Here is a 12,720-nt window from a genome sequence, read left to right as displayed (position 1 = left end):
TTTACATGCTTTGGTAGTTAATGACTTTTTATCACTGAAGAGTAGAAGTTGGCAAACTTTTTCTGTAAAGAACAAAATAGTAAATAGAGGCTGTGCATGTCCTTGGGTTTCGGTTGTGACTACTCCACTCCACTGTTACCCTGGGAAAGCAACCATAGTGTGCAAACAAATAGGCATGGCTATGGTCTAAAATAATTTTATTTTCAGATATAACTGCTGGGCTTTTTTTCTCTGTTCTCCTATAAAAGAGGAGGAAAGCATTCAGTATTTCATTAATTCTACCCTGTTGATGAATATTCCATTTTATGAATATATCACACTTGATTTACCCATTCTCATATATAACTGTAACTCAGCTGATTATATAGTTATGAAAAAAGCTGACATGAACATTATTATACAAGGCTTTTTAAAGACAATATGTTCATTTATCTTCTGTAAATATCTAGGAATGGACTTGTTGAGTAATAGGATAAAGTGTTTGCTTAGTTTTAAAAGAAACCGCTAGATCCTTTCTAAAAGTATTTATATTTTGCACTCTTACCAATGATGTACAATGCTCTGCATCCTTAAAAACATTAGGTGTTGTCTTTTTAATTTTATACATTTGGCATGTGTTAGTAGCGTCTGATGATGCTTTAATTTGTATTCTTGATGACTTGATACTTTCATGTATCGTTTCTACATTCAAATGTCTTACTTTGTGTTCTTTAAATGCTTGCCCACTTAAATTTGTTATTTCTTTTGCGATTGAGTTGAAATGATTTATATGTTTTCTTCTTTATGTTAATATGATATTTTACACTGACATTTCTAAAGTTACTCTTGAATTATTAGGGTAAATCTTTGGACTGAGGTTTAGATATTGCTGTATTTTATCTGCCAATATTTTGAGAAGTACGCAACTATGTTCATGAGGAATATTGCTCTGTAACTTCTCTTTTGTCATGTCTTTGTCAGATTTTAGTGTTAAGAGTATATTAGACAACAACCAGTGTATGGTGCCCCATGATCGCATTAATGTACACAGCTATGATTTAATAAAAAAAAAAAGAGTATATTAGACTCAAACAATAGGTTAGAAATTGTTACCTTCTCTTCTATTTTCTGAAGATTCGTAGTATTCTTGATCTTGGAGTTTTATTTAGTGGGTAGTTTTTGATGACAAATTATATTTTCTGATCATTATAAGCTTATTAATAGTTTGTTTCATCTTTGTTCATTTTTGTAAGATATGTCTTTTTTTAAAGTTATGTCTGTTAAGGAATTTGTTCATTTCTCTTTTTTTTTTATCACTCTCAGTAGAGTGCTGTGGCGTCACAGCTCACAGCAACCTCCAGCTCCTGGGCTTAAGTGATTCTCTTGCCTTGGCCTCCCAAGTAGTTGGGACCACAGGCGCCCACCACACCTGGCTATTTTCTGGTTGTAATTGTCATTGCGTTTGGCAGGCCTGGGCTGGACTCAAACCTGCCAGCTCTGGTATATGTGCCTGTCACCTTAGCAGCTTGAGCTACAGGCACCGAGCCTGTCAGTATTTTCTTTATGCATTAGCAGCCTACACATTCTATAACTGTTAAGTTCTCCTGATAGGAACAGTGCATAAGGATAAAAGTGAAAACTTATTTATCACTGGTAATACTTGAAGTTTTATTTATTCAATATTAATAAAGTCTCTTCCTTCTTGATCTTATTGCTTATGTGATATATTTTTCATCCATTTATGTTTTCTTTCTTTTTTTTTTTTTTTTTTTTGACAGAGTCTCATTGCTCTGTTTCCCCAGGCTAGAGTGCCATGGCCTCAGCCTAGCTCACACCAGCCTTAAACTCTGGTTACAGGGATCCTCTTGCCTCAGCCTTCCAAGTAGCTGGGACTCAGGCATCTACCATGACACCTGGCTGTTTTTTTTCTATTTTTAGTAGAGATGGGGTCTCAAATGCCTGAGCTCAAGAGCTCCTCTGTCCTAGGCCTCCTAGAAGGCTTGGATCAGGCATGAGCCACCATGCCAGCCTATCCATTTACTTTCAGTGTTGTGGAGTCTTTTTATATGTAAAGTGTGTCTCTTGTAGACATCAGATAGTTGGAACTTGCTTTTTTGTTTTTTGGGATTTTTGTTTTGTTTTGTTTTTAGATTAATTTTGATAATTATAATCTCCATCTTTTGTTTGGTGTGTTTAGTTCATCAGTATTAAGTAATTATGGATATGGCTGTATTTAGGTCTACCATTTTGTTATTGTTTTGGTGTTTTGTTTTTGATTCTTTGATCCTTCCTGCCATCATTTGGATTATATGAATATTTCTAGTATCCTGTGTGAATTTCTGTTTGCTCTTTGTTTTACCTTTCTACATTAGTGTTTTAGTGGTTGCACTAGACAGGTTATACAATACACATCTTTACTTTGCCCATCTAGTTGGAGTTAATATTGTACCACTTGATGTAAAATGTAGAAACCCTCCAACTATATAGTTCCATGTACTTCCTAAATAATTGTCATACATATCATATCATATTCACATATGAATCTACATATGTTATAAGTACCTGTTACATTTTTCACTTATACATTCATATGTGTTTTTAAGAAATGAACAGGGAAGGGTGGCTCCTGTGGCTCAGTGAGTAGGACCCCGGCCCCATATACGGAGGGTGGTGGGTTCAAACCCAGCCTTGGCCAAACTGCAACAAAAAAATAGCCGGGCGTTGTGGCGGGTGCCTGTAGTCCCAGCTGCTCGGGAGGCTGAGGCAGGAGAATCGCGGAAGCCCAAGAGCTGGAGGTTGCTGTGAGCTGTGTGACGCCACACGGCACTCTACCAAGGGTGGTAAAGTGAGACTCTGTCTCTACAAAAAAAAAAAAAAAAAAAAAGAAGAAAAGAAATGAACAGGGAAAAGACTTCTGTTTAATTGTCTGTCATTCCTGATGTTTTTCATTCTTTCTGTTAAGATCTGAGGTTTTATGTGCGTTTCTTTTCTTTCAGCCTACAGAACTTCTTTAGCATTAAGTATAGGCTTGCTATTGACAGTCTCTTAGTTTTCTTTTATTTGAAATGTCTTAAATGGTATTCTTACTGGATATAGAATTTTGCTTTAACAGTGTTTTTCTTTCAGCACTCTCATGATACATTCTGGTGTCCATTGTTTCTGATACAAAGCCAAGGAATTGTTTAAATTGTCCTTCACGTGTTTTTGATGTATCCTGTTTTAGGGGAGCAGTTTTCAGTATTCTCTCTTTCTCAAGTAACTGAAAATGAAAGGTAACATTCCTCTGTGGTGTGATTTCTCTTGGCATTAATTTTGCTTGATCTTCTCTGAACTATTTAAAACTTTCAATTTGGGGAAAGTTTGGTCATTCTTACTATATTTTTTTTGGCTTCATTATTTTCTTCTTTTATGACTTAAGATGTTAAATATTCATATTATCTCATATATTTTTGAGACTGTTAATTTTAAAAATTTTTTTCATTTAAAATTTCTATATAACTTATTTTCCTGAGATTGATAACTTTTTCTGATTTGTTTTTAAATTCACTGACTCTTTGCTCTGTTATATCTATTCTGTTGTTAAGCCCATCAGTAAATATTTATGACGTGGATGTCATTGAGCATAGTATAACGGGGGTTTTAAAATTTCTATCTGTGCTATACCCAGTGAGTACCATGGAAAAAACATTCATGCCTGCCAATTCCAACATCTTGGTGAACACAGGGTTGGTATTTGTTAATTATCTTTTATCTTGATAATGGTCTCATTTTCCAGGGGTTTTTAAGTTTTTTTTTTTTGAGACAGAGTCTAAAGCTGTTACCCGGGTAGAGTGCTATGGCATCACAGCTCACAGCAACCTCAAACTTTTGGGCTCAAGCAATTCTCTTGCCTCAGCCTCCCAAGTAGCTAGGACTATAGGCACCTGCCACAATGCCTTACCCACTGAGCTACAAGTGCTGCCCCAGGAATTTTTAAGAATTTTACACCATGTCCTAATCATTATGATGATATGTTATAAAAATTCTGAAACTAATATTAAATATTATATTACTTGGTCGTGCCACATATGAAACTCTTATTCCTCAGATATACTTTTTTCTTTTCTTTTTTCTTTTTTTTTGAGACAGAGTCTAGCTTTGTCACCCTGGCTAGAGTGCACAGGTGTCATTGTAGCTCATAGCAACCTAAATCTCTTGGGCTCAAGCAATCCTCCTGGCTTCTGGGTGATGGGGACTACAGGTGTGCACCACCATGCCTGGCTGGTCTTTTTCTTTCTTTCTTTTTTTTTTTGTTGAGACAGAGTCTCACAATGTTGCCCTGGGTAGAGTGCTGTGGTGTCACAGCTCACAGCAACCTCCAACCCTTGGGCTTAAGCGATTCTCTTGTCTCAGCTTCCCAAGTAGCTGGGACTACAGGTGCCCACTACAATGCCTGGCTATTTTTTGGTTGCAGTTGTTATTGTTGATTTTGGGGGTAGCCTCGGTATATGTGGCCGGCACCCTACCCACTGAGCTACGGGCGCTGCCCCTTTTTCTTTTCTTTTCTTTTTTTTTTTTTTAAAGAGATGGGTTCTTGCTCTTGCTCAGTCTGGTCTTAAACTCCTGACCCCACAACTCCTGCAAGTGATCCTCCTGCCTCTTCCTCCCACAGGTGTGAGTCTAGAGTAGAATTGTAGCTGTTGAGGCTTTTGTATCCCAGTGATGTTGGAATAATACTGTTTACATTCACTTTCAAAGAACTATTTTAAGGTAGAAGTGCACTATTTTGTAAAATAACCAAATAATATAATTTGACCAGTACCGGCATAGACAGCCAAAAAGATACAGGTAAGAAATGCTGAGAAATAATATCTGCTTGAAATGATCTAACGGCAGTAGTCTGATACATTTAATTCAGTGCAAGAAACTTATATGAGACTATAAACCTAAAATAAAATGATTATTTGTTTTTAAAGCTCACACAATTCTGATTTGGTGTTGGGGTAGGGAGGGGGAGGGCTTGGTACTTGCTAGAGAGAGCGCCAACGGCTCTGGGAACAGGATCTAGACCTCCCTGTACCCCTCTCCCAGTCTGCAAGCCTGCTGTGTGCATGTTCAGCTGTGTTGTCTTCAGACTGAGGCAGGCCGCTCATATGCTGGCTGTCTTGAGGGTTATTAGGAGTTTGGAAGCTTTAAGCTGTCTAGAAACATTCTATACAAATTTCAGTATTCTAGCTCCCCCTGACTCTTAGGGTACATAGGACATAGTATTTTGCAAGTGTTCAGACTCCAGGTACTTGCTCTTTTGGTTTTGTCATCTAGATCTGTTAAGTGACAGTGTTTGTAAAATAACATTTTCTTAGTGAGATGCCTGACTCAGAGATGTGTTAAGCCATGCATGCCAGGTTTATTTATAAATTAGCATTTAAAACATGATTTCTGGATCAATCGGGAGCAGCTTTTATCTCTATTGTCCGATTTTTCTATGATGAATTGTAATTAATGTGATCTGTTTACTATGTAGATACTAACAGTATCAGGGATTACAGTCAAAGTCTATGCTGATATACTACAGTTTTCCTCATCACATATGCTTAATTCGTAATTCAACACAGTGGCTGTTCTTGAAGGGCATTGCCCTGTTAGTAGTGTCTTTCCTGAGGCTAAGAACGTTTACTCACTGTGGCCATTAGATGTCGGGAATGCCTTTCTTCTGAAAAGTGGCCCACTTTGATCACTAGGTTGATAGAATGAACCATGGCAGTTCTGAGCTAGAAAGGGACAGACAGTGCCTCTCTTAGCATCTTCAGGGTATGACTCAAAGAGTCAGAATCAGCCACTGCAGTTTATTTAGCTTTTGAACAGTTAACCTGGAGAGACGTGTGTCAGTGCGGATGGTCCCTGAACCATACTGAGAATTAATTCTAACACCAGCACTGCGGGAAGAGTGCTCTTTCTCCTAAGGCAGGCTGCCGGGACAGCTTCCTGTGTTCCCTCTGGGCCTCTAGTCTGTTCTCACGCTGTCAGCAGCATGTTTCAGGGCCCTTGTGATGGCAGCCAGGCCTCCCTGGATGTAGGTCTGTTCAGCTCCATCTGTTTTTGGCTTTCCCAGCAGGGCATCCTGAGGTACCTTCTCTTTTCCTTAGTGTCAGTTGAACTTTTCCTCTCAATTAGAGAGAAATAGAGGTGCTTCTTTTAGTTCAGCTTTAAAATCATCACTATCACTTCTAGCAGGCTCCCTCGGCCTTCTTTTGATCTCTGATGATAGGTCAACACCAAGTATTGTTTCTAAAGAATTTATTTATTTATTTTAAAAACTGAACCTCTGAGGCATTTTATTATAAAAAGTTGGCACTCATATACATAAACTAATATGAACTTAAAATTCATTATAAGTTTACTTCGTTTTTTAGCTTGACCTTCTAGTAAATCTTTAGCTTCATTGATTTTTAAGCCAAAATCAATGGGTGATTTAAGAGCATAATTAGTCGATGAACATCTCTTATTTTCCCTTTATTTGCAGTAGGGCTTACACCTAGTATTAATGCTGCTTTCCATTTTGTCATTTTGGGTTCAAACCCACTTCTGTAATAGCCACTGTAAAGGCAGATTTTGTCAGACTCTGAAAAATTTGTTTTACTTGAGGCTCCATATGCTTCATGGCTTGCAAAACTTAACGACCTGCAAATCTTCCAGCAGCAATGGTTAGTCTAACTGTTACAACTGAACTGGCCATAGCTCCGGTTCAGCTCCCCCGCCTCCACCGGGAGCACAGATCATCCCAGCCAAAAGGTCGCGGCCAAAACCTGCACGCCTTTACTGGAAAGTGGCGCAGCCACAGGCAGCACACACAAGCCTCTCTGGTATAGGCGCCCTGTTTCTAAGGAATTTATTTACATTCACTTGCTTGGATACTTTTGGGAACTTTGGGCTAAATCAGTTGGGCTTCTGAGGCCAGAAGGCTGCCTTCCATGTTATCTCCTGCTGTCTCTGCGTGTTCCAGTGTGTTGGTATTACGTTTGTTGAAATGGTGCTTGCTTCTTTCTCCCTTTCTCTTGGACAGTGCATTTCCAAACAGAAATCTTCCTTCAAAAAAGTATTACAGAGAGAGCTCTGTTTCCCATAATAGTCAGGAAATGACGAGGATTTCTTATAAGAAAAAGAAACTATTTAAATATATTAACTAATATTTGTTATTATAATTGTCATTTATAAAATTTTTTTGTACACTCTTTTAATTCTTTTACCCTCATTTTTACAAGACACAGACTTTATCACACTAAACATTTTTAGGTGTATAGTTAAGTGGCATTAAGTGCATTTACAAAGTTGTATGACTGTCACCACTAGCTCCTTTGAGAACCCCTCCATCACCCCAGACACTCATGTTGGATACAGGTTGTGCTACCACTTTGCAAATTAGGAAAGTTAGGCTTCTGCAGATGAAGCAGTTAGCCCAAGGCCCATGTATGAGCATACAGATCTACATCTGTTAACATAAAAAGATAATATTACTCAGAGAAAATATTAGTACATCATGATGCCATTGTCACATGCACACGTGTTCCTAGGAGGTGTAAGAGGACAGAAATGTTAAAAGTGATCACTTGTGAGTAGCATCAGCATTTGTCAGTTTATTTCCTACATGATATTTTAATATGTATGTGTTCATCATGACTTTTATTTTCTTTTGCCCTCTGTAAGAGTCATTTAGGGTTGGATGTGGTGGCTCATGCTTGTAACCCTAGCACTTTGGGAGGCTGAAGTGGGAGGATCACTTGAGGTCAGGAGTTTGAGATAAGCCTGAGCAAAAGCTAGATCCTGTCTCTCCAAAAAAAATTTAAGTTACAAAAATGGTTTTCTTTGCTTAGGTTTATTTACGATTAATAGGATCCCACTTCCTTACTCTCTTCTGGAAATTTATCCAAAGTTCTTGTCTGCCATGGTTACATTACTTTTTGTCATTTCTGTGGGAAGGAGGGCAGGCCAACTTCTGTACCTACATCTGCCATCTTGAGCTGCTTGTTCCCATTGCTGCTGAAGAATGTGAAGAGGAGATAGAAGAAAAATAATTTAGGAATTTTTTTTTAGATTTGGAGGATAGAAAATGAATTGGCTAATATCTGATATTATTTATCAAGGACTATAAGATTTCTGGTTTATTCTACTTTTATAGCTTCCTAGTTATAGTGATGGGATAATCATAAGTGGGTGTCACATTACTTTTTTTCTTAAACATTCTCTCTTATAGTGTGGAATCTGAGAAAATACAATTAAAAATGATCTTTCTAGTTTACGTCTATGAAAAGTCTTACATAATCCATATTAAGTTTCCTATTAGTTACTTGCAGTTGTGAATATAGGAAACCTGTAATTTTACATTTTCATCTTATAGTGCAAAAAATGTGTCTACTTTAAATTTTAAAAAAATATAAAAGACTACTTTGGGGAGGTACATTTAAGAATAAAACATGTTTTAAATGTAGAGTTTGTACAGGTAGCAAAATTGTGCCTATTGATTATAGTTCCCTTGTGTTCCTTCTAGGCATATTTCCTTCTGGGCTATAATACTACATGTTGTGGTGTTAATTATAAAGTTAAACCTCACTACTGTTTATGATAGTTTTGTTTGTGAACTAAATTAGAAGTACTATTTTATAATGTCTCTATAGATTGAGGTCATGGTAATATTTAATGTTTCATATTCATATTTAATATTAATGCATTGAGATAGGAATGAAGACTGTTAGGATAATAAATTGAAGGGTTCCCCTCACCCCTGTCCTATGAACCAAAGGTAGAATTGGTTCATCTTCCTGGGGAGCACAGGCTAAATTTCTTAGTCTTCCTCTCTCATTTTAATCTGCCTTCTTAATGCTTCTGCCACAGTTACCTGCTGCCAAGATGAATTGTAGGCATGTTTTCCAGAGAGCTGTTTTCTGACAGTGAAATGCATTGTCATAAAAACTAGAATTTGAATCCAACAATCTACTATTTGAGTTGTCTATCCAGGGAGTATGTTGAGAAAAATCTGTGTGTGGGCTTCACAGTCACCTCCAGATTTGGTGATGTAGTAACAAGACACACAGAACTCAGCATATAGTTGTACTTAGGGCTAAGATTTATTCCAGAGGAAGGACACAAAGCAAAGTCAGCACAGGGAAAAGGGGAGGAATCTGGAGGGAAATGGGTCAAAGATTTCAAGAGTCCATGATGTCACCCAGGACAAACTGAATTTTCTGAGTAAGGAGAAATTCTTCATTACACGGGAAATGCTGTTTACCAGGGGACTGGTTAGAGATGTAGCCCCCCTCCACCCCCCCCAATTGGGCACCTTCTGCCCAGCCTGTACCAAATTCCAGACTCCCAGAAGAAAGATGCTTAGCACAAACTGTATGATTTGTACAGACAGGTCAGGCATAGAGAGCCATTCTTATCAGGGAGTGTTGGGAACACTCCTGAAATCCAACTTTCCCAACACCAGCCAGGGGTCAACCTAGAGAATATTAATTGTATTTTCTAAATACTTTAAATCCTCTGTAATAAAATAAAAGATGTAATGTGGACTGTCACCAGATTTTCCATACCAGGACTGGATATATTTTGTGTTTTGGTTGATGCTTTAAGAACAAAAATTAGGTTTGTATCTCTTGGCGTTGGGGCTCATGAAATCTGAGTCCTTCTGACTGGCGATGCTTCCTCTGGCTCCCTTCCTCACCCTCAAATTCTTCTGCACTGTCATCCCATAGCCCACCACACAGATTTTCTTTGCCACTGCCTGTCTTTTCCTGTGTAACAACCCTTTTGGTCTTGGTAGTGGTAAGATTGCTCTGCGTGAGTGCCAACATTAAAACACCTAGAGGGTGTGAGGAGGGTACGATGGGGAGACATTGTTGGGTAGACAGCAGGGAGCGCTGCTGAGTGGGAGTAATAAGCTACCCAAGCTCAGCCTTAATTATGCCTTTTGTAAGTTTTTGAAGAAAATCATTAAGGTGACATTATTTGGGCTTTTGGCACTGAAGGGAAAAGAGTGAAGGGGTTGGGAATGACGACTTTAGGATCAATTTGCAGGATAAGTAAAGGCAACCAATTATAATTCCCTTTAACAGTATTATCTTAAATATATTTTGACAGCTATTCAGGATTATGAAACTGCTCAGGAACACAATGAAAATGATCAGCAGATTCGGGAAGGTCTAGAGAAAGCACAAAGATTATTGAAACAGTCGCAGAGACGAGATTATTATAAAATCTTGGGAGTAAAAAGGTGAATTATTAATTTAAAACTTACATTGCTGTTTTTAATCAACTGTTTTAAAGCTAATAATTGCTCTTTTTTCCTGATTCATTTTCTTTACTTAAGCAATTTCAGTCATATAGATTAAACCCTAACAATCTTTTTTTTTTTTTTGTAGAGACAGAGTCTCACTTTATGGCCCTCGGTAGAGTGCCGTGGCCTCACACAGCTCACAGCAACCTCCAACTCCTGGGCTTAAGCGATTCTCTTGCCTCAGCCTCCCGAGTAGCTGGGACTACAGGCGCCCGCCACAACGCACGGCTATTTTTGTTGTTGTTGCAGTTTGGCCGGGGCTGGGTTTGAACCCGCCACCCTCGGCATATGGGGCCGGTGCCCTACCCGCTGAGCCACAGGCGCCGCCCAAACCCTAACAATCTTTAACATCATAAAGCTATCTGAGAATGTTACAGGCAGACTTCTTTGGTAGAGACCAGTAATGCAACAGAGAATTAGTAGTTGGTGGCAAAGATATGACAGTGTAGCATGAGCAGGCCCTAGGCCTAAATTTTTAAGGAAGGATAAAGAGGTAGGAGTGAGTTTTGGTTGGGATGGAGCAGGAAAGGGAATGGGTAAAAGAGAAAAGGCCTTCTCTAGGCCTAAAAGTAAAGTAGTACTTTTAGAATCAGGAATTATATAATTTATTCAGTATATGCTTTTCTGTAAGATCTACCTTCCTTGTCAGTCCCTCAATCAAAAGTCTGAAACTTTATTCTTACTGCTAATATTATTAAGTATGCTAGTGCAGAAGGAAAATTGGAAGTGGTGCTCAAAGAGTCAAAGTACTTTTTTTTTTTTTTTTTTGCAGTTTTGGCTGGGGCCGGATTTGAACCTGCCACCCCAGGTATATGGGGCCAGTGCCCTACTTCTTGAGCCACAGGTGCCGCCCTCAAAGTATCTTTTTAATATCAAGAATTGAATCATGGTAGTTTGGAAATTTATACTTAAAAGATTTACCTATGAATTTTTTTTTTTAAAGGGAAAATTATATAGATGAAGAGTACTTCACGTTAGCCCCCATAATCTTAAAGAAACCTGATCAGCTTTACTGAACATCCATAATTGGATGCCAGATCTTTGGCCTTTGTACCATTGGAACTATTAGAAAAAATAGGTTAATTGCCAGTGGATCTTAATTGAGTCTTCTAATTTTTATGGCCTTGTGTTAGACACTTCTTAACTAGTGATTAATTTTATCATCCTTCAGAAATGCCAAAAAGCAAGAAATCATTAAAGCATACCGAAAATTAGCAATGCAGTGGCACCCAGATAACTTCCAGAATGAAGAAGAAAAGAAAAAAGCTGAGAAAAAGTTCATTGACATAGCAGCTGCTAAAGAAGTCCTCTCAGATCCAGGTATTGTTTGGTTTAACATCTTTCTGTTGCCTTGAGTTAGTGGAACTGGTGATTTACTAGTGGGTCCTCTGATCTACTTCTTAAAGTGTCAGAAGTGGAGAGCGTGACGGGTTGTCCCTGTGGGACTGTGTGGGAATGAGGGCGGGTGGCTGGTCCTTGGCCCTTCAGCTTCAGAAGTTGTTTGATGCCTGCCCTTGTCCGACTCTAGGGACAGTCACAAGTGTAGTACAGCGCGAAGACCATCGAATATAGAAATAGAACTTGAACAAGTTCTTAGAATTTTCTGGTTCTCTGTCTTTTCACCACCTGTGATATGAAAGCATAACAGTAAGCATAACACAGCATCTCCTCAGTTCCTTGCAGACTCCCTGGAGCTCGGTGTGGGGACTAGCACAGCAGAGGGCAGAGAGCTAGTCCAGCTCTGCCATGTCTTCTGTGTCACCAGGAATCTTGCCCTGAATCAAGTGATCATTAGGTTGACCGGTTGATTTACATGTTCTTTTGTCAAACACTTAATATGGCCTGGAAAGTAAGAGGAGACAGGCTAAGAATTAAGGTAACACTGGTCAGTGCTTTGGCATTGCCAGAGGGAATTTAATGGTAAGCTGATACTGCTTTTTTGTGGCCTTCCATGTCAGTAGCAACAGATCCTCTGAGTTAGAAAAATGTAACAAAAAGAGATGAAATCAAGTTTTATTCTCAATTGGCAAATCTTTTTTAAGTACTTATTTATGCTATGGAAGTGAAGTTAAATGACCCTTGTTCTCAAGTGATTTATAATCCAGTAAGGGGAACAGAAATGTACTTCCTTATTAAGCAGTTTGGGATATGTACTGCCTTGCTATTCAGTAAATATTAAGCACTTACAATACCTCTTGACCCATTTAATCCCCTTAGCCTGTGCAGTGTCCAGGTGGGGCAGCACCATCCAACTGGGCATCGGGGCTCTTCTTAGGGGAGGGGCACTCTTGAGCTGAGCTTTATGGTAGTAGCAGGGGGCCAGCTGGCACAGAGATGTGCACTGAGAAAGGACTGCAGGCCTGTTCTCCTGGCTCCTGTTATTTTCTTTCTTTCTTTTTTTTTTTTTTTTTTGAGATAAGTCTTACTTTGTT

The 12,720-nt window shown here is 38.7% G+C and overlaps 1 protein-coding gene and 1 pseudogene across 2 annotated transcripts in view; one reads left to right on the top strand and one right to left on the bottom strand.

Moving 5' to 3' along the window:
* DNAJC3 (DnaJ heat shock protein family (Hsp40) member C3) overlaps positions 1 to 12,720 on the top strand; it is a 78,059-nt gene that overhangs the window by 60,596 nt on the left and 4,743 nt on the right. For both annotated transcript variants that reach the window (XM_053563198.1, XM_053563199.1), the window contains exons 10-11: positions 10,093 to 10,225; positions 11,460 to 11,608. In XM_053563198.1, coding sequence (XP_053419173.1) covers positions 10,093 to 10,225; positions 11,460 to 11,608 — 282 coding nt within the window. The remainder of the gene's footprint in view (positions 1 to 10,092; positions 10,226 to 11,459; positions 11,609 to 12,720) is intronic.
* LOC128566960 (mitochondrial import inner membrane translocase subunit TIM14-like) lies at positions 5,963 to 6,784 on the bottom strand (annotated as a pseudogene).

This window comes from Nycticebus coucang, chromosome 15, assembly GCF_027406575.1.
Source record: "Nycticebus coucang isolate mNycCou1 chromosome 15, mNycCou1.pri, whole genome shotgun sequence".
Taxonomy (NCBI): domain Eukaryota; kingdom Metazoa; phylum Chordata; class Mammalia; order Primates; family Lorisidae; genus Nycticebus; species Nycticebus coucang.
The sequence above is the reverse complement of the archived record's forward strand: the minus strand, read 5'-3'. Positions and strand labels throughout refer to the sequence as shown.